The sequence below is a fragment of the Puma concolor genome, chromosome E1, assembly GCF_028749965.1.
Source record: "Puma concolor isolate L17-30 chromosome E1, mPumCon1.1.hap2, whole genome shotgun sequence".
In the NCBI taxonomy this organism is placed as follows: Eukaryota; Metazoa; Chordata; class Mammalia; order Carnivora; family Felidae; genus Puma; species Puma concolor.
In genome coordinates, this window is record NC_141680.1 from 15,997,490 (window position 1) to 16,019,984 (window position 22,495).

The following is a 22,495-nucleotide window of genomic DNA, read 5'->3' on the forward strand; positions in this document are numbered from 1 at the left end:
TGTCGTCATCTTCTCTCTCTGCCTCTCCCCCGTTCATGCTGTCTCTGTCTCAAAAATAAATAAACATTAAAAAAATTAAAAAAAAATTTTTTGAATGTTTATTTTCAAGAGCGAGTGAGAGCCCAAATGGGGAGGGGGGGGCACATAATCTGAAGCAGGCTCCAGGCAGGGGAGGGGCAGAGAGAGTGGGGGAGACGCAGAATCTGAAGCAGGCTCCAGGTTCCCAGCTGTCTTCACAGAGTCCAGCTAGGGGCTTGAACTCATGGACCATGAGATGACCTGAGCCGAAGTCAGATGCTTAACTGACTGAGCCACCCAGGTGCCCTAGCCTTCATATTTAATTAAATCGGATGCTCTTTTGTGTTTACTTTAACATTTAAAATACTTTTTTGTTTAAGTAAACTGTACACCCCACATGGGGCAGGAATTCATGACCCCAAGATCAAGAGTCGCATGCTCCACCAACTGAACCAGCCAGGCACCCCTACTTTAGGCTTTTGTACAGTATTGTGCACAGTGGGCAAATTTCAGTTTATTTTGTTGGCTTCCCAAACTATGGAATATAATGAAATCATTGTAATTTGAGATGATGGGAGTAAATTCTTACTATTGTGGACATTCCTAGGCATCCTTTTCACCTTTATTTGAAAAGGTCTCAATTTGAATTCTAGTATGGTCTAGAACACATAATCTGAGCAAAATTTGGATTCAGTAAGTACAAACAAACACGTTGAGAGTGTGTGCAAACAAGCAGAGTTTTCATAATTGTCTAATAAGCTTGTTCAAAGGAATATGAAATATTTAAAACACTCCTGGACTTTAACCTGGTATATACAGCAAGTGAAATATAGAAAGTGAAATTTCAGTCTGGTAACTTAATGTATCTAATTTTACAAATGAGTTACCAATACTTTAAGAAGATGATCTGAGAACATTTTTATTTATTTTTATTTTCTTAAAAAAATTTTTTTTTAATGTTTATTCATTTTTTGAGACACAGAAACAGAGCGTGAGTGGGGGAGGGGCAGAGAGAGGGGGAGACACAGAATCCGAAGCAAGCTCCAGGCTCTGAACTGATAGCAGCACAGATCCTGATGCGGGGCTCGAACTCACGGACTGTGTGATGATGACCTGAGCCGAAGTTGGACGCTTAACCAACTGAGCCACCCAGGCGCCCCTATTTTTATTTTCTTAAAATTTATTTATTTTGAGAGAGCACGGATGCAGAGAAAGGGAGAGAGAGAATCCTAAGCAGGCTTAGCACAGAGCCTGACATGGAGCTTGAGCTCAGGAAACCGTGAGATCGTGACCTGAGCTGTTATCAAGAGTTGGACACTTAACCCAACTGAGCCACCCAGGTACCCCTGAAAGCATAATTAAAAAAACTTTTTTTTTCATTTTTTAAAGTTTATTTATTTTGATAGAGAACGAGTGGGGGAGGGGCGGGGGGAACAGAGGATCTGAAGCAGGCTCTGTGCTGACAGCCCAGTGTGGGGCTCGAATTCCCAAACTGCGAGATCATGACCTGAACTGAAGTCAGACGCTTAACCCACTGAGCCACCCAAATGCCCCAAAAGCATAATTTTTTAAAAAGTTTTGATGATTTATTTATTTATTTTAATTTTTTTAATGTTTACTTTTGGGAGAGAGAGTGTGACCGGGGGAGGGGCAGAGACAGAGGGAGATGCGGTCTCCAAGCTGTCAGCTCAGAGCCTGATGGGGCACTGGAACTCATGAGAAGCCACATCATGACCTGAGCCGAAGTCGGAAGCTTAACTGACTGAGCCACTGAGGTGCCCCCAAAAGCATAATTTAAAAAAAAAAAAAAAAAAAAAAATTTTTTTTTGAGAGAGCGCGAGCATGAGCAGTGATGGGGCAGATACAGAATCGGAAGCAAGCTCCAGGCTCTGTGTGGGGCCAAACTCACGAACTCCGAGATCATGATCTGAGCTGAAGTCAGATGCTTAGCCGACTGAGCCACCCAAAGCATTTTTTTTTTAAATTTTTTTTAACGTTTATTTATTATTGAGAGACAGAGAGAAACAGAGCGTGAACAGGGGAGGGGCAGAGAGAGGGGGAGACACAATGTGAAGCAGGCCCCGGGCTCCGAGCTGTCAGCACAGAGCCCGACTCTGGGCTCAAACCCATGAAACGTGAGATCATGACCTGAGCCGAAGTCAGACGCTCATCTGAGCCACCCGGGCACCCCTAACCCAAAGCATAATTTTTAAAAAAGAAGGCTGTAAAGCTGATTTTGCAGCAATTTTTTTTTTTTTTACTTTATATTTAAGACGAGTGTGTGTTTAAACAGCAATGACAGGAGTAGGGTAAAGGCTAAACTTTTAGACTTTATAGAACACATTTGTCTAGAATTTCACATTTCACAAACCTCTTTCACAAACTTTTTTACTTATATCATGTATCAGTGAACTAGATAATGTTGCTTCCATTTTATGGTTCAGGAAAGTGAATTTGAGATTTAATGTATTTTTTTTTTTTTCTCTACCACATGACTGGTTGGCTAGTAAATGGCAAAGCCAGAACTTGTCTGCTGACCTTTAGACCAGTACTCTTATTTCTTCTAAGCCACTCCTAAGCCACAAAAGAGACCTATGTGTAACTAATTAAGGTAGTAAGCTGGGAATGCTGTATACTTATCTTTTTAGTAGTTCAAATAATGTGTCTTGGTGCTTGACTTGTATCTGTCATAAATAGTAGATAAAACATCTTCACGCTTTTCTAAAGAAACCTCGTGTTTTCAAAACAATTCCATCTTAGGACACCTCCCTGGCTCAGTCCGAAAAGCGTGCGATTCTTTAATTTTTTTTAATATTTACTTATTAAAAATATTTTTTAATGTTTATTTTTTTAATTTTTTTTTTCAACGTTTATTTATTTTTGGGACAGAGAGAGACAGAGCATGAACGGGGGAGGGGCAGAGAGAGAGGGAGACACAGAATCGGAAACAGGCTCCAGGCTCTGAGCCATCAGCCCAGAGCCTGACGCGGGGCTCGAACTCACGGACCGCGAGATTGTGACCTGGCTGAAGTCGGACGCTTAACCGACTGCGCCACCCAGGCGCCCCTTTAATGTTTATTTTTGAGAGAGAGGGAGGGGCAGAGAGAGGGAGACACAGAATCTGAAGCAGGCTTCTGGCTCTGAGCTGTCAGCACAGAGCCCGATATGGAGCTCTAACCCGCGAATTGTGAGATCATGACCTGAGCTGAAGTGGGTCGCTTAACTGACTGAGCCATCCAGGCTCCCCAACGTTTATTTATTTTTGAGGGAGAGGGAGACACAGAATCTGAAGCAGGCCCCAGTCTCTGAGCTGTCAGCACAGAGCCCGACGTGGGGCTCGAACCCACAAACCGTGAGATTGTGACCTGAGCCGAAGTTGGATTCTTAAACGCTTAACCCAGTAAGCCACGCAGGTGCCCCATAGTGTGCGATTCTTGATCTTGGGGTCATGAGTTTGAGCCCCACATTGGGTGGAGAGATTATTAAAAAAAAAATTCATAAACTTAAAAAAAAATCTCATTTTAAGGCACAGTGAATGAAGTTAGAATGAGGGATTTTAGGTAATCTCAAAATGTGTGTTTGCATACAGTTTCCTTGGTTTCCTCGGTTTGTAGAGTCTGCTGAGGTATGGCCAGGCATTTCTGCAAATTGCTTTTATTTAAAACCTCTGTCCACCCCCCCCCCCCTTTTGTCTTGATGGATGCAACCTTTAAGTTAATGATTTAGTCATAATACTTTTAGGAGGGGGAGAGGTTGACAAATGATTTGCAAATGTTGTTCCAAATACTAGCCTAGAGAGCTGTCATACAGAATCCATTAAGGGGTAGTGAGGAACAGTAGCAAAAAGTTAACGTATACTGTTTCTGAAATGGTCAGTTAACAGCAAATTGGTTTGCCAACATAATTCTGTGGTTTGAACTCATTAAATATTCATGTTAGACTACATAATAATTGGGTCATAATAACTGCCATAATAATTAAAGGGCCATCATAATTTATCATTCAAATCAGGATACCTTGAAACGAAGGGGTAGCAATTCATAATAGTGCTAAGACCGTAAGCATAAACTAGGATTGTTCGGAGATGCAAACTTGCCTTACGGTTATTGTACTTAAGACCATTTGTTCTTACTCATTTAGATTCATACAAACTACCAACCGGTGGACCTGACTGATAGTGTCAAAGCCAAATATGTTAGTTTTATGTCTGTCTGTCTTGAGTAGATCTGTGTTTTTGATGAATGCAGTGGTTAAGCTCAGGTCATGATGTCAGTTTGTGTCAGCTCAGAACCTGCTTTGGATCCTCTGTCTCTCTCTCTCTGCCCCCTCCTCCCCCCCCCCCCCGCTTGTTCTCTATCTCTCCATCTCTCTCTTCCTCCCCCCCCCCAAAAAAAAAAACATTAAAAAAGTCTTTAAAAATACTTGACTTAGGTGTTAGTAGCAGTGTCTGTCCTAAGCTTGGAAGATTTTCCCCAAGTACGCTTCTATAGTCTAACCCCATACCTTGTTACGACCATTCTGTTTAGAACACTGAATTGTTGAGTTTAGAAAACATGACCATGATCCTGGTTTATCTTGTTTTAAATTTAATCTTCAGTTTGTAGCCCTTCTTCCAGCGATTTAGCACAATAGCTGGGCAGATCTGTCATTGGTAAGCTTGATTTGTGATCAGGTCAGGATTTTATCCAGCTAAAGCAATTTGAAATATGTTTAACTTTCATTTGTGAAATTTCAAAGAGACACGCTGCATTGAAATTTATGACTATTTTCATATTTTGGCAGATGTGGTATAGTGCAAAGGCCTTGGAACCCTTGCATTCTTTGTCTGTAGAAGGGCAATTAATGATTACTTGCCTGCTAATTTACAGGGTTATGAAATTATGGGTTCATTAAAGGGCAGAGTATTCCTGTTTTCCGGTGTGAAAGATGAAGTAAAATTTTGCTGTGGATATACTGTGGTCATATTATAAGATGAATTATCTCTTTTGAGTTATTCCTAGCAAGTGTACTCTGGTGGTGTTAGTCTCTAAGTTACATTTGCATAAAGAGAAATTAGTTCTGAAAATCCTTAATTGTAACTCAAATCTGAACATTTGCATATCCTAAAAGTGAAGGTTGTCCAAATTATTCCGAAGCAATATAATACATAATTTGGCCATGTTGAGCTGGTCTGTAGTTCTTTTGATACTAATTCCAGGTTAATATTCAAGAGAATGTTCATGTCTCTCTGACAAATAAAACACCTGTTGTATGTGGATCTGGAATGAAAGATTCCATAGAATAAAAATATAATTTAGGATTAAAATATTTTTGCTAGCAGTCTCAAGATTACTCACTAGGAACATACTGATACTATCTATAGTAGGTACATATAGTGTATATACTACCTATAACCAGTTTTGTGAAATGTGATTCTAAAGGCTTAATGTAAGCCTTGGGCAGTGAATGGGTTCTGATTAATAAAATGCTACCAATTAATACTACTTGTACCTTGGTGGTTAGTCATTGTATTTATTTGTTACAATGTGTTGTTTTAAGTAGTAAAACTTTATGAGAAGAATATCATGAAAATTTCAAAACACTGTGTGTTCTTTGACTAGGAAATATCACTGACAGTTATGATTTTATTTTTTTAAATGTTTGTTTATTTTTAGAGAGAGCCCATGTGTGTGTGAGTGGGGGAGGGGCTGAGAGAATTCCAAGCAGGCTTCACGCTGTCAGCACAGAGGGCTCAATCAAGAGTTGGATGCTTAACCAACTGAGCCACCCAGGCGCCCCAGTTAGGACTTTGTTTTTAGAATTTCCAAAAGGAATTCATTAATACAAAATCTGCAGAATAGGTTTCTTTCTCACAGCTTTAAAACTGCTGAAATTTTGGTGAAGGTTTCTTGGCTGTTCAGAGACTTAGAAGAATAAATGAAATTAGTAATAAATTTGAATGGTGTAACCTTTCTTTTAAGCTGTATCAGTACAAGGGTTATTTTTGGTGCTTTTTTTCTTTGATGTAGTCTAAAACAAATGTGTCTTCTAATTCTGCAAAAATACGACAAAAGATTTAGACCTTGACCTTTTTTTTTCCTTTTTTCCCCCATACGTCAGTGTCTTAGGTCGCTTATCTTGCCAATCTCTTTTCTTTTTATTAAAAAAAATTTTTTTAACGTTTTTATTTATTTTTGAAGGAGAGACAGAGCATGAGTGGGGGAGGAGCAGAGAGAGAGGGAGACATAGAATTTGAAGCAGGCTTCAGGCTCTGAGCTGTCAGCACAGAGCCTGACGCGGGGCTCGAACTCACGAACTTGTGAGATCATGACCTGAGCTGAAGTTGAATGCTTAACCGACTGAGCTACCCAGGCACCCCTCTCTTTTCTTTTTAAATCTCTTATTTTCTATCTCTGTTTTCTCTGCACCTCATCTTTTTGATTCTACCAAGGCTTAACATTTTTGGCTGCCTGAGGGGATATCCTCTTAAACTCTTGGAAGAGAAAACTCCTGTTTTGATGGAAGTCAGAGGGAATTTCCCACTTCCCCCAATCGTGAGACTAATGAGAGTGGTACTTCTTTGCAGTCAAAATTGTAGAATCTGGGTAGAAGGTTGTCCTATTTAAAACAAAACATTTTTTTAAAGTTAATTTATTTTGAGAGAGAGAGAGAGAGAGAAAACGCACAAGTGGGGAAGGGGCAGAGAAGAGAGAATCCCAAGCAGGCTCCGTGCCAGCGGTGCAGAGCCCAGTGCTGGGCTCAGTGAGATCATGATCCGAGCTGAGACCAGGAGTCCTGACGCTTAACACACTGTGCTACCCAGGCACCCCAAGGTTGTCCTGTTTCTACCTAACAGAAGCTAGTTGGGAATGTTTTAAAGTTCTTCAGAAGGCGTACACAAGATTTTTTTTTTGCCTGTTTCTAGGGAAGATAGGAGTTAATTCTAGAGTGAGAGGTTCTTCTCTTCAGGCTGGTACAAGAAGAAAAAAATTGTACTTGAATGTCAAGATTATTGTGTTTTGAAAGTCTTTAGTATTCAGAGTGTTAAAAGTAATTTCCAAAGGCATTTGACAAATACATAATGAGATCCAACTATGTACCAGGCACTGTTCTAGACACTTGGGATTCATCATTAAACAAAATAGACAAAGGGTCTCTTCAAGGAGTTTATATTGCAGTGAATGTATAAACGTTTTTAGAATTATTTCTTCTGTTAGTATGTGTAATTGAGTTAATTTGAATTAGTAACAGTGATGTTTAATAAAGGCACCATACCTATTGCTGGTCCCTGTCCTGTATCAAGGACTAGAAAACTACAAATGTACTTTATTGGCTGCTGTTGTCAAGTAGTGCTAACAAACTGAAAAGCTTTACAAAGTTTTCATTGACTCTGTGATAATAAAATTCTATAATAACATCTATTAATTATGCCAGGTACTTATTATTTCTCTCAATCCTCAAAAAAAAAAAAAACCCCTGCAAAGTAGATATACCACTTATTTTACAGGTAAGGATTAAAGAACATTAGGAGAGGTGGCAGTAAATAGGTAACATCACTGGGATGGATGTTGCACTCCCAGGCTCATAGCTTCTGTGCTTGTATGTAAACATTAGTCCACTCTCCTTGAAGCTCTTATTTCTGTTCCATAGATTTTAATTTTGTAACTTAGAAGTTCCTTTGAAGAGTCTTTTGACTTAATTTCTGTTTAACATTTTTTTTCTTTTGAGAGGGAGAGTGGGGGAGGGGCAGAGAGAGGGAGAGACAGAATCCCAAGCAGGCTCTCCCAAAGTGGGACTCAAACCCACGAACCGTGAGATCATGACCTGAGCTGAGATCAAGAGTTGGACATCCAACTGACTGAGCCACCCGGGCACCCCTTTGTAAAAAATTAAAAAAAAAAAAAAAAGTTTGTTTAATTTTGAGAGTGCCTGCGCGTGAGTTGGGGAGGGGCAGAGAGAAAGAGGGATAATCCCAAGTAGGCCCCGAGCTGCCAGTGCAGAGCCTGATGGTGGGCTCAAACCCACTAGTTGTGAGATTATGACCTGAGCAGAAACCAAGAGTTGGATGCTTAACTTTTCTGAGCCACCCTGGGCGCCCCTAGCATTTTCTTTCATAGGAAGGAGACAGGGGTGTGGAGGTCGAGTATATTTTCCAGTGGAGAGGCAACAAGAGATAGTAGAACAAGCACTTCACAAGAAGTCATTAAATTTAGGGGGAGGTTTGTTACGTTCAGATTTTATGTGGATCACTCTCTTGAGACATGGTTACTTTCAAGGCCTGTTTTTATCATCTGTATAATGAGAGATTTTACTTTATTTTATTTTTTTAGTATTTATGAGAGTATGTGTGCGAGCTAGTGGGGAGAGAGTGAGACTTTTCTTTCTTTTTTTTTTTAACCTTTTTTAGTGTATTATTTATTTTGAGGGAGAGAGAGAGCGTGCATGTGTGTGTGAGAGAGACAGTGAGTGGGGGGAGGGGCAGAGAGCATCCCTAGCCAGCTTCCTGCTTTCCGCAGAGCCCAACAAGGGGCGATCTCACAAGCTAGGAGATCCTGTTCTGAGCTGAAATCAAAGTTGGACGCTTAACTGACTGAGCCACCCCAGACACCCCGAGAGAGAATCTTAAGCAGGCTCCACAGATAGTGTGGAGCCCAACTTGGGGATTGATCCCACGACCCTGGCTGGGATCACGAGCCGAGCCAGAATCAAGAGTGTGACACTCAACCAACTGAGCCACCCAGGCACCCTGAGAGATTTCTTTTCTGAAAGTTATTTTATGAATTTGCAGGCTGAAACTACTTAATTTATTTGTTGTATATATTTAAATGTTTACTTTTGAGGAGAGTGAGTGCAAGCAGGGGAGGGGCAAAGAGAGGGGAACAGAGGATTGGAGGCCGCTTCCATGCTGACAGCAGAGACCCCGATGCAGGGCTTGAACTCACAAACTGTGAGATCACGACCTGAGCTGAAGTCAGAAGCTCAGCTGGGGGCTCTGAGGCTGCAGCTTATTAAAAAAAAAAAAAAAATTTTTTTTTTGCATTTTTGAGACACAGTGAGTGGGGGAGGGGCAGAGAGAATGAGACAGAATCAGACAGAATCGGAAGCAGGCTCCAGGCTCTGAGCTGTCAACACAGAGCCTGAGGCAGGGCTCGACCACAAACTGAGATCCTGACCTGAGCCGAAGTTGCACGCTTCTGAGCCACCCAGGCGCCCCTGCAACTTTTAAAATCTTTGCCTTGTGACAAGTGGATGGAGAGCTAGGAAATGAATCTAAATTCAGATCTAGATTACATCTACAACTTTGGTTTTTTGATCCAGCCAACTTAGCTACTGATTTCATTGAATAGAAAGCTTCCATTCTCAAAATTTGCATTTCTACATAAATTATTTATTTAAATTTTGTTGTACAAATTGCCCCATTTATTATAGGCTAGCAATATTTCAAATGGTGGAGCTTCTTTCACCTCCTTCAGTCTTCTCATGACTGACTTTGCTGTGACAGCAGACGTGGTGTTGTAGTTCCAGGCACCACCCGCTCGCTATGGTTTGCATGCAGGAACCACAATGCCAGATCCCCACAGCTCATCTTTTCATCCTGGTTTTGCCACACAAGGAGGAAGTGTACTTGTGTGCTGGCTTGTTTCTTTTTAAAAAATATATTTTATTTTTGAGAGACCAGAGTGCAAGCGGGGTAGGAGCAGAGAGGGCGGGAGAGACAGCGTAAGCGGGAGAGGGGCAGAGAACGAGGGAGACACAGAATCTGAAGCACAACTGACAGGCGCTCAACTGACTGAGCCACCCAGGCACCCCTCCCCAAAACTTTTTTTTAATGTTTTTTATTTTTATATTTTGAGAGAGAGACAGAGTGCACGCAGGGGAAAGGCAGAGAAAGAGAGGGAGACAAGGAATCCAAAGCAGGCTCCAGGCTTCAAGCTGTCAGCACAGAGCCTGATGTGGGGCTTGAACCCACGAATGTGAGATTATGGCCCAAGCCGGAGTTGGACGCTCAACCATCTGAGCCACCCAGGCGCCCCATGTGCTGGCTCATTTCAGTCTTCACCATTTTCCTGAGGGAGGCACCATAACATGTCCCATGTTTATTGACAATTCCGTCTTTGTTGGTGCGTGTAGCCATGTCACCGCAAACTAGGTCCAAGCCCAGGGAGGACAAATTTGCATTTATATTTCTGCTTGTGTTGAATGAATTATGAGGTTGAACTATATGAAATTGCCAATTTCAGTCAATTTTTAGTTGAAGTATAGTGAACATGCATGGGATACTAGTTTGGGTGTACAACGTTGTGATTCAGTAATTCTATACATTGTGCAGTGCTCACCACAATAAGTGTAGTTTGTCACCATACCAAGTTATATTATTGACTATTTCTTTTTTTTTTTTTTTTAATTTTTTTTTCAACGTTTATTTATTTTTGGGACAGAGAGAGACAGAGCATGAACGGGGGAGGGGCAGAGAGAGAGGGAGACACAGAATCGGAAGCAGGCTCCAGGCTCTGAGCCATCAGCCCAGAGCCCGACGTGGGGCTCGAACCCACGGACCGCGAGATCGTGACCTGGCTGAAGTCGGACGCTTAACCGACTGCGCCACCCAGGCGCCCCATGACAGTATTTCTTATGCTGTATGTACTTTATAGCATTGTGACTTATTTATTTTACAGTTTTTTTAAATGTTTATTTGAGACACAGAGCAAGGGGGGGCGGGCAGAGAGCAAGGGAGACACAGAATCCGAAGCAGGCTCCAGGCTCTGAGCTGTCAGCACAGAGCCCAACATGGGTCTTGAACCCACAAACTGCGAGATCATGACCTGAGTTGAAGTCAAACGCTTAACTGACTGAGCCATCTAGGCTTCCCACCCCCCCCCCCGCCCCTTTTTGTTTTTATTTGAGAGAGTGAGCATACTCATGCATATAAGCAAAGTAAGGACAGAGGGAGAGGGAGGGACAGGAGCCCAACGATGGGTTTGATTTCATGACCCTGAGCTCATGACCTGAGCAGAAATCAACTGAGCCACACAGGTGCCCCATGACTTATTTATTTTATAATTGGCAGTTTGTACCTCAATTTCAATCATTTTTCACCTGTAAAAATGATCATTTCATATGGTACAACCTAAGTTAAGTGGTGGTTGGAAGGTCTGGAAGGTGAGCTGTTAATATATCCAAAGAGGCATCAAGTTTTAAGGAAGTACCAGGGTTACTGAGGTATTGTACATGAATATTTTCTGAGGTTGTTTTTGCTTTTTGTACGTACTTAAATAGATTTTACCTATTTTAATTTTCTAGGTCTTTTTTTTCTCTCAATAATTGATTCAAATTTGCTGTTTGCACTTTCTGTTTGTTTGTTTTTAATGTTTATTTTAGAGACAGAGCACAAGCGGGGGAGGGGCAGAGAGAGAGAGGGAGACAGAATCTGAAGCACGCTCCAGGCTCTGAGCACAGAACCTGATGCAGGGGCTCGAACCCAGGAACCATGAGATCATGACTTCAGCTGAAGTCGGACACTTAACTGACTGAGCCACCCAGGCATCCCTGTTTGCGGTTCTTTTAATGCAGCATTTTAAGGGTCACTGGATAGTATAACTTCTGGAACTGTGCAACATAGGTACTGCAGATAAATTTAGAAAATTTTGGAGGAAGGGTGGCAAACATTTTCCCCCCTCCCTCAAACAAAATGAGTGGAATTTACCCTTTTTTTATTAAAACATTTTTTTCTTAAAGTTTTCTTACTATCTTGAGAGAGAGCACGAGCAGGGGAAGGGGAGAGTGGGGAGGGAGGGGGGGAGAGAGAGAGAGGGAGAGAGAGAGAGAGAGAGAGAGAGAGAGAGAGAGAGAGAATGAATCCCAAGCAGGCCCTGTGCTGTAAGCATGGAGCCAGATGAGGGGTTCACACTCAAGTATCATGAGATCATAACCTGAGCTGAAACCAGGAATAGGATGCTTAACTGTGATTGAGCCAGCTAGGTGCCTTGGGATTTATCCCCCACCCCCATTTTTTTTTGGTTTTTTTTTTTTGGCTAGTTGTTTGCATGAAGAGAATGGAAAAGGCCACTATGCTCACTTTTCTTTCCAGAAGAGAATTGGTCTTGATACAGTTATAAGAAAATGTTCAGATTTATTAGATTATACGGTAGTAATAGGTTCCTCACCTGTAGCCAGTAGAATCCCATTTATAGATGTGGAATTTTTCTTATAATTCTATATTTATTTTAAAGAACTGATATCCTCCCTCTTTCCCCTCCCTCATTGTGAGATTCTTGTGTTTCTTTCTAGCTTTGGAATCTCACAAACCCTTGAGTTATTGTTCAGCCTTCTACCTCTTTAAAAAAAATTTTTTTTTAGTATTTATTTTTGAGAGAGAGTGTGAGTAGGGGAGGGGCAGAGAGAGAGAGAGAGAGAGAGAGAGAGAGAGAGAGGGAGACACAGAATCCCAAGCAGGCTCCAGGCTCTGAGCTGTCAGCACAGAGCCGGATGCAGGGCTTGAACCCACAAACCGTGAGATCATGACTTGAGCCGAAGTTGAACGCTTCACTGATTGAGCCACCCAGGCACCACCACCAACCTTCTACTTTTTAATATGGCCATTGAATATGTTCAAATGTTACTTAAAAAAAATTTTTTTTTTTGTTTGAGAGTGAGAGACTGAAGGCAAGCAGGGGAGGAGCAGAGAGAGAGGGAGACAGAATCTGAAGCAGGCTCCAGGCTCCAAGCTGTCAGCACGGGAGCTGCATATGGGACTTGAACTCACTAACTGAGAGATCATGACCTGAGAGGAAGTTGGGTGCTTAACAGACTGAACCACCCAGGTGCCCTCACCTGTTATTTAATCAAGGAATAGAGCAAATAAAACAATGCTGAGCATAAGAAAAATAACTACTGTTTGTAACCTCTTGCTAGACTAACTTTATAAAGGGCTGGATAGGAAAGAAGCTGTAGGAACTTAATGAGACAGTAATACGGCCCTCTGTTTTCCTTTTTCTTTCTTTTTCTTTTTATTCTTTATTTTTCAGTTTTAGAGAGCGAGATGGGGAGAGGGGCAGAGGGAATTCCAAACAGGCTCCGTGTTGAGTGCAGAGCCTGACTCGGGGCTCGATCCCACGACCCTGGGATCGTAACCTGAGCAGAAATCAAGAGTCGATGCTCAACAACTGAGTCACCCAGGTGCCCCTTTTCTTTTTCTTTATGTATCTTTTCAGTGTGTGATTTGTAAGGCATGTAATTTGGGGGCACTGGGGAACGGCCACAGGAGACGTTGGTTTTTTTCTCTAGACTATTTGCTGTTAAGTTGGTTTTTCCTCTTCCTGACAGTTAACAGATAACCATTAACATGGTCCTTTATGCCTTTGTCTTTTATTCGTCATTGCTGCAACTTGCTTATGACTTTCTTGATTTAGTTTTCCTCCATTCAGGATGTTGTTTGCCAGCATTTCTTTAGTCATTTTGTCTTTACTTTTTATTCTTGTCTATCAGACTGCATTAATATTGTTGCCCAGTTTTCTTTCCTATGCTTTAAAATTTTTTTTAACGTTTGTTTATTTTTGAGATAGAGACAATGTGAATGGGGGAGAGTCAGAGAGAGAGGGAGACACAATCTGAAACAGGCTCCAGGCTCTGAGCTGTCAGCACAGAGCCTGACGCAGGGCTCGAACTCATGGACCATGAGATCATGACCTGAGCCAAAGTCGGACGCTTAACCGACTGAGCCACCCAGGCGCCCCTCTTTCCTACGCTTTTAAAAGCTGAAAGTTTTGGAATACTAGTAGTAATATGTAAAGCAGTATATTTTATTTTAGTTCTGTATGACTTTGAAGATAATTAGATTAAGAGAATGGCCTATTGTAGAGGTCTTCATATCAAGTCTTGATTGATTATCAAGTAGACTTATTTGACTAATCAAGATGTGATTTAAATAATTAAAATTACTTTTTTCTCTTATTTTTATTTGACATCAAGTATTTAAGCTTAAAAATCTGAAAGTGATTTTTTAAATTTACTGACACTTGTGAAGCAGAGAGGAATTGAGGACAATCATTACTAAAAATAGTAGCTGGCTAAAGTGCATTAAAATTGACTTGAGTAACTTGGATATTTTCCAGCTAAAGCCTCTATCTAGTATATTTTCTGTATTTTTTTTTTCAGTGTAGATGTATATTTGTGGAAAATTTGAAAAACCAAAGGTGGGAAGAAAACTTGTATTAACTGGTGTGTTCTGTGCAGATTTTGTTTTGTTTCACTATTTCATTGTTTTTTATATATGTCTTTAAAAAATTTTTTTTTAGTAATCTGTACATCCAGTCTGGAGCTCAAACTCAAGACCTTGAGATGAAGAGTTGCACGTTCTTCCAGCTGAGCCAGCGAGGAGCCTGTTTTTTTTTTTTTTTTTTAACGTTTATTTATTTTTTTGAGACAGAGAGAGACAGAGCATGAACGGGGGAGGGTCAGAGAGGGAGACACAGAATCTGAAACAGGCTCCAGGCTCTGAGCGGTCAGCACAGAGCCCGACGCGGGGCTTGAACTCATGGACCGCGAGATTATGACCTGAGCCGAAGTCGGCCGCTTAACCGACTGAGCCACCCAGGCGCCCCTGGAGCCTGTTTTTTATATACTTTTTTATCTCGTTTTGCACAGTTTTGTATTATGGACATTTTTCTTATATCACGAACTATTTTGTAAATATTCTTATTGGCTGTGTAACATCCAGTAACAAACGTTTTTGGCTAGTATATTGCTAGTAATACTGCAATGAAATACTTACATTCAACGTAGCATTTTCTGTAATTTGGGTTATTTGCTTAGGAGAGATTTTGAGGAGTGGAATTTACTGGTCTAAGTAAATAAACCTGGGGTGCCCATGGCTCAGTCAGTTAAGTGTTCGACTTTGGCTCAGGTCATGATCTCATGGTTCATGAGTTCGAGCCCCTCCTCCTGGCTCTATGCTGACTGCTCAGAGCCTGGAGCTTCCCTTGGATTCTGTGTCTCCCTCTCTTTACTCCTCCTCCACTTGCTTGCATGCCCTCTCTCTCTCCCTCAAAAATAAACATCATAAAAAAAGGTAAATAAACCTGAGGCCTTTGGCTTCTGTACCATCCTTTTCTGAGAGGAGCTTTTCATTTTACAGTACAACGAGTTCATGAATGCTCAGTGCATATAATGTTTTCACTACAAGAACTCATGTATTTAAATATTTTAAACGTTACTTAAAATGTGAAACGCATGTCTGTTTTAATTACAAAAGCTAAAATTAAATGTTATAAAGTCCAATAGTACAGCCCTGTCAAATAGATACAGCTTCTCTGTACCGCCAGAAGTAATTATTGTTATTGTTAATGGTTTGAATATACTTCGAGAATTTTGTCTTTGCTCCAGTGTCCATGCACGTACAAATACAGGAAGATACTTCCATTTTATAGACCCCAACATGCTATTGATTTGACGTACATTATTACTTTGTATAACACCAATAAAGAAAAATGCTGCCTATTCCACCATTGATACATCACTAAGAAAAATCTGGATCGTATGGATGTTAATATGGAAAGTTTCCTAAAAGAGTGGATGTACACATCTGTATTACATTTTTTCATGGAAACATACATATCATTTAGCAGCATACCTTTTTCTCAGCAAAACATTGTAGATGTTAAAAAATACTTTAGAAACCAATTGGATGATGGGTTTAGCCAGACTAACATGAAAATTTAAAAAATGGTGTGTTAATCTAGGTCAGTCTAACGTCTAAAACAAAAACGTCTGGAGTGCCTGGGTGGCTCAGTCAGTTAAATGTCTGACTGTTGGTTTTGGCTCAGGTCATGATTTGAGGGTTCGTGGGTTTCAGCCCCTGGTCGCTCTTGTCTGAGTTGGCAGTGTAGAACCTGCTTGGGATTCTCTCTTTCCTTCTCTCTCTGTCCCTTCCCTGCTCACTCCTCTCTTCCTCTCTAAAAATAAATAAACTTAAAAACATTTTTTTCAGGGGCGCCTGGGTGGCGCAGTCGGTTAAGCGTCCGACTTCAGCCAGGTCACGATCTCGCGGTCCGTGAGTTCGAGCCCCGCGTCGGGCTCTGGGCTGATGGCTCAGAGCCTGGAGCCTGTTTCCGATTCTGTGTCTCCCTCTCTCTCTGCCCCTCCCCCGTTCATGCTCTGTCTCTCTCTGTCCCAAAAATAAATGTTGAAAAAAAAAAAATAAATAAAAAATAAAAAAAAAAAATTTTTTTTCTTTTTGTTAAATTACAGAAATGTTCAACATTTTTTAAAAAGGATTTTTATTTTTTTAATGTTTTTTCATTTTTCTTACGGTTTGTTTTTGAGAGAGTGGGGGAGGGGCAGAGAGGGAGAGAGAAAATCCCAAGCTGCCTCCCCACTGTCAGTGCAAAGCCCCATGCAGGGCTCAGTCTCAGAAACCGTGAGATCATGAGTTGGAGGCTTCACGAACTGAACCACTCAGGTTCCCCTTCAAACATTTTTTTAAAAAAGTTTATTTTTTAAATGTTTTATTTTTGACAGAGAGCTTGAGCAAGGGAGGGCAGAGAGAGAGGAGGGAGACAGGATCTGAAGCAGGTTCTGCACTGAGAGCACAGCCTGATGTGGGGCTCGAACCCACGAACTTAATGAACCATGAGATCATGACCGGAGCCGAAGTCTGATGTCCAACAGACTGAACCACCCAGGCATCTCTAAAGTTTATTTATTTTGAGTGACAGAGAGCGAGAGTGAGCGAGCACTCGTGGGCCAGTGGTGGAGGGGCAGAGAGAGGGGGTGAGAAGAGAGAATCCTAGCTCTCAGCAAGGAGCCCACAGCAGGGCTTAGTTTCACAGACTGAGATAATGACCTGAGCGAAGTCATGACCTGAGCGAAGAGTTGGATGCTCAACCCACCGAGCCACCCAGGTGCCCCAAAAGAAGAACTCCTTAAAGAATTTCAGTGTGCAGCCAGCATTGAGAACCACTGGAATCGATCATTGTTTCTCATATGCCTGACTGAATTAGAGTAACTGAGTGTGCTTATTAAAAATTCAGGCATTTGGTCTGTACTCCAAACCTAATGCGTATCTCGGGGTATACAGCTGCTTTTGACTAGATGACCTTGTAACGTTCCCTTCTAGAGAGAGGCTGTCTCAACGGTTTTTTTCAGCAGTTAAGTAATTGTCAGGGATCCTGAGTTTGAGAATATTGGAAGCTATGTAGCAGTACTGCATAGCTTTTTTTGTCTAATTTTTGTCCAGCTTTGAACAATGAGTAATGGTTAGTTATGTGGATATATTTGCCCAAGTGCAGTAATAAAGGATTACTTTCTGCCTTGCAGATGATAGAATATGTAGCATAACTTTAGATTTAAATTTAGCTGTAAATGCTAATAAGCATATTTAATCTGACTTAAAAAATACTATTTATCTTGTTTTAGAGTTGGCACTGCATACCTTATGGGCTTCTTAATGTTTCTTCCCTTCATTTGTTGATTTCTATCATTTTCCCCTGTATCAACATTTTTATATTACATTTTGATCATTTGATATAATTAGGAATTCCTCTCTTGGTACCTTCAAAAGCATTCCTAAGGATTTCTCCTGTAAATCAATTCTTGGGCTTTTTAATCAATAGGTATTTAGTGAGTTTTGAGAATGAGTTTCCCCTTGTGAATGATAAAAGAATTTACTATAATACTCAATGTAAAGGATCTTACAGTCCACTTTAAGGAGAATTGTGGCTAAAAACAAAATGATTTTGCTAGCTTATTGTTATGCCCAGAATTCATGATCCCCAAAGACCACTAGGGAGCCGAGTCCGATGCAAAAGCAAAGAGCCTTTATTCGAGCTAGCTCGAGCTCAATCCCCTACCTGCACCGACGCAGCGGTGAGATACCAGGGAAAGAGGGCGAGTTTCAAAAGGACAAAGGTTTTATTGGGGCCTGGGGGCAGTTGGTGAGGTAATGGCTATGGCCTCAGCCGATTGGCTGGGGAAGGGTCCTGGGGAAGGGTCGAGTCCTGTTAGGCAGGTGAGGGGGGGTTACTCAAGGGGAGGAGGTGTGGTCAAGGTGAAGGACACAGAACAAGATGGAGTCGGCTGGCATAGGCCCGCCCTTTCACTTATGTGATACAGGAATTTGAGAAAAGGGGAATTGAGGATAGCATTGTGAATAATTATTAGGGAAAGCTTGAGTAATAGGCGAGCTATCCAGTGGATAAGATTTGGGTAGTGAGAGAGGAAGGTTCTTTCAGATATGTCATCAAGAGTGCAGTATTGGAATTAAGCATGTGAGGCCTAAGAATGGAGTTATCTGGGCTAGAAAGAGGAGATGGAGTTAGGTGATGCAAAAGGTTCTATTTATTAGGCTTAGATTCTAAACCGTGTTCTTTATTTAGCTCATTACTGCATCAAGCACATTGTTAACATTCCTCTGAGGGCTTACATCCTCCTGGATTCCTCTGTCCCCCTTTTTTTAAATCTTGGAAGAGAGGCAAGCAAAGAAAAGGATTTTTAAGATGCTGTTGAGTTCTGTTACTTGCTACAGAATTTGCCTATGCAGTCTTCCTTTTAATTCTCAGAACCTAGTGGGTATCTCTGATCAGGAAACAGTCTTACAGAGATTACCTGACATAGGTTAAATAGCTTGTAAATAAATACGTAAGGCAGGAAGAAAGTCTCATCTGAGTCTTTCTGGCTGTAAAGGTGGTGTTTTCCTAGCATGCTATGTTTCTCAAAGTGTGTGTGTGTTTTTTGGTCCACTTACTAAGAGTACAAGTGAGAATTGTGGAAGTGTTACTAGAATTGAATAGGACCTCTTTAGAGAGGCTTCCCAGACATATTTTCTATTTCAAAAATCCTATTTCCTCCAACACAAAGTATACTTCTATTGACTTCTAAGTTAATTTATTAATTCTGTCCACTTGAAGCCGTTTAAACTCTTGCTTAAAAATCCCAGGAGAAGCTTCAAATCTTGCAAAATTATTTACTTCAAATTTCCTTCCTTTATAACTTCTAAAAATTTATTTTTTTTTTCAACGTTTTTTTTTTTTAATTTATTTTTGGGACAGAGAGAAACAGAGCATGAACGGGGGAGGGGGCAGAGAGAGAGGGAGACACAGAATAGGAAACAGGCTCCAGGCTCCGAGCCATCAGCCCAGAGCCTGACGCGGGGCTCGAACTCACAGACCGCGAGATCGTGACCTGGCTGAAGTCGGACGCTTAACCGACTGCGCCACCCAGGCGCCCCTAAAAATTTATTTTTTAAAAGTATTTATTTTTGAGAGAGAGCGTGCAAGCTGGGGAGGGGCAGAGAGAGCGGGAGAGAGAATCCCAAGCAGGCTCTCTGCACTGAGCGCAGAGCCAGATATGAGGCTTGAACCTACAAACTGTGAGATCATGACGTGAGCTGAAATCAAGAGTTGGTCACTTCACCAAGTGAGCCACCCAGGTGCACCAAGACTTTTTTTTTAATAGATTGAATTACAGTTTTGAGTAATGCAAAATCGTAAACTATGTTTTAGCATCTCCTAGAATTCCTTAGTGATTTGGAAGCCCACTCAAGTGCAAATAGACTTTAAAATGATGGCACCACAAACTTTGAGTAGACTCAAGCAGTCGAATTATTTATGATAAAGTTAAAATTGTCAAATTTGGCAGGGATTTAATGTTTAACAACCATTATAAGTTAGTTTAGCTAAGAATGTTTTGTAACCAACTTAATCTCATGGGTTTATTAGAGTGTAGTTATGTCAAAAATCATGTTCCATAGGGATTATACTGAATTTGTTGTATGGTTAACTGATACTGTACTCTCCCTTAAGATTGTCAAATGAAAATTTATTTTCCATGCTTTATGGTACAGAACTGGTATCTCCAATGGAGTATTTGTCGATGTGATAAAGTGCATGGTATTTAGAAAAATCTGTGTATCTATGTATTCCTAAATGTTTTTTTCTTTCATTTTTAAAAGTGTATTTCTGAGAGAGAACACAAGCAGGGGAGGTGCAGAGAGAGAGGGGGACAGGGGCTCAGAAGCAGGCTCTGCACCGATGCAGGACTCAAACCCATGAACCACGAACGAGATCATGACCTTAGCTGAAGTTTGGTGCTCAACTGACTGAACCACCTAGGCACCCTGGTGTATTCCTAAGTATTAACAGCAGAGTCTTTGCTACCAAGTTATTTGGATCTTTTATAAATCTGTAAGGCAGAGTATTGATTGTCATTGAATTATCTATGAATTGGCTGTTTAGAGATTGTCCAAATTTCGTTTGGCTGATAATTTCAGCCATTCCTTGGATATTGTGTAAGTCCATCAGTTCTAAAAGAAGCATAATACCTGAACTTTGACATACATAATTTTTTTTAAGGTGTATTTATTAATTTTGAGAATCCCAATCAGGCTCTGTGCTGTCAGCTGTAAGCCTGACACAGAGTTGGAACCCATGAACCGTGAGATCGTGATCTGAGTAGAAATCAAGAGTCAGACGCTTAGCTCACTGAGTCACCCAGGCACCCCACTATGTGTATCTTCTAAAAATAATGTCTGCTTTGGGGCGCCTGGGTGGCGCAGTCGGTTAAGCGTCCGACTTCAGCCAGGTCACGATCTCGCGGTCCGTGAGTTCGAGCCCCGCGTCAGGCTCTGGGCTGATGGCTCAGAGCCTGGAGCCTGTTTCCGATTCTGTGTCTCCCTCTCTCTCTGCCCCTCCCCCGTTCATGCTCTGTCTCTCTCTGTCCCAAAAATAAATAAACGTTGAAAAAAAAATAAATAAATACAGTATCTTAAAAAAAAAAATGTCTGCTTTGACTTGACAGCCTTTTTTTTTTTTTTAATTTTAGTGTGTTTTCATTGGCTTTTCTTTTTCTTTTATATTGATACACTAGTGCTTCCTCCCCTCTTTTCACAACTTCTGTACTTAGGCAGAAGGGCCATGTGAGCTGTTCATCAGTGAAATGTGAGCAGCACTAATGTGCGTAACTGTAGAGGCAGTGAAAACCCCTTTCCTGATTATTTTGTTTTTCCCTTTTCTGCTTTGACCAGGAATCCTCAACTATCAAAAGGCATAGTTCCTCACTTAAGAAACCTTGTGTGAAGTCTCTGAAATTTGGGGAGTAATTTTGTTCTCAAGCATATCCTCCCCCCCAGGCTATTGATTCTTTAGAAAAGGTTTAAACCTGTTTACAGCCTCTTTTGTGTTTTCAAATTGAGATGCTAAGTAGATTTCATCCAGGCTACTCTGCTTTCTAGATTTTAGGGGATTGTTTAAAATTTATATGCTAACTTTACTGAAGATGAGTAAAATCATCCTTTGACTGTTATCTTAAATATGTGCATGCCAAATGAAGGACATTTTACTTCTCTGGTAGCTTCAGAATATGAATGAATAAAGGGGCGTGATACTTCACCATTTCTGTGTAGACTAATTCTCTGGTGGAGTTCCTTCTTTTCATTCCTTTATTTCTAAACTGCATCTCTTTAAAATTAAGTATGGAGATTTACATTAGAAATTTGTTTTTTTTTTTTTTTTTTTTTTTAAATTTTTTTTTTCAACGTTTATTTATTTTTGGGACAGAGAGAGACAGAGCATGAACGGGGGAGGGGCAGAGAGAGAGGGAGACACAGAATCGGAAACAGGCTCCAGGCTCCGAGCCATCAGCCCAGAGCCTGATGCGAGCCTGACGCGGGGCTCGAACTCACGGACCGCGAGATCGTGACCTGGCTGAAGTCGGACGCTTAACCGACTGCGCCACCCAGGCGCCCTAGAAATTTGTTTTAAGAGAGAGCACACGTGTGAGCGTGCAGCACATACTGGAACAAGCAGGGAAGAGGGGCAGAGGGAGGGAGGGAGGGAGGGAGGGAGAGAGAGAGAGAGAGAGAGAGAGAGAGAGAGAGAGAGAATGAGTATATCTTAAGCATGCCCCACGCTCAGCATAGAGCCAGACTTGGGCTCCATTCCATGACCCCCAGGATCATGACCTGATTAGGACGCTCAACTGACTGAGCCACCCAGGTGCCTCCTTACTACTGAGGTTTGTTTAATTTGTTACATTAAGTTCTCTGGCGTTTATTTTAGGTCTTTTAGTTCTCCCTTTGGTCCTTAATTTAGCTATTCTTCCAATGTATTTGCTGGAGCAGGTCTGGGTTTTTGGTTTTTATTCGCTTGGGTGTCCCACCCCCCATGCGGACATCAGGTTTTTCTTTGCTGCTGTACTTCCTCCTTTTTGAGCCCAGAAGACGCAAATACATATATTTTTTACATATGGTGCAAGAGTCATTCATGTTCATACAGGGGTCTCTCCCTTCAGTGTTAATATCTCTGATAATCATAAGATGGGGACATTCTTAAAATTTAAACTGTTGACACACTCCTTCTAATAAGTTTACCTCTTTTTATCATCAAAGGATAAAATACTTTTTCGCAGCAGCTGGGAAAATGCTGCAGGATGTTTTGTTCTCTTCTTGCTGTTCTCTTCTAGTGCAAGTGGCTTTCCATGATGGTAAGTCTTTTCTGTGGTATTTATC

The 22,495-nt window shown here is 41.2% G+C and overlaps 1 protein-coding gene and 1 pseudogene across 4 annotated transcripts in view; one reads left to right on the plus strand and one right to left on the minus strand.

Annotated features, from left to right (window-relative positions):
* The window catches only part of YWHAE (tyrosine 3-monooxygenase/tryptophan 5-monooxygenase activation protein epsilon), a 55,440-nt gene that overhangs the window by 3,686 nt on the left and 29,259 nt on the right, over positions 1 to 22,495 (plus strand). Inside the window, exon 2 of one of the 4 annotated variants that reach the window (XM_086686376.1) lies at positions 22,396 to 22,470. The exons of 2 other annotated variants lie outside the window; for them this stretch is intronic. In XM_086686376.1, the coding sequence (XP_086542502.1) occupies positions 22,396 to 22,470 (75 nt within the window). Of the gene's footprint in view, positions 1 to 22,375; positions 22,471 to 22,495 lie in introns of all 4 variants that reach the window. One more of the 4 variants, XM_086686374.1, reaches the window with a different exon arrangement.
* On the minus strand, positions 9,390 to 10,159 carry LOC147574141 (large ribosomal subunit protein eL43 pseudogene; annotated as a pseudogene).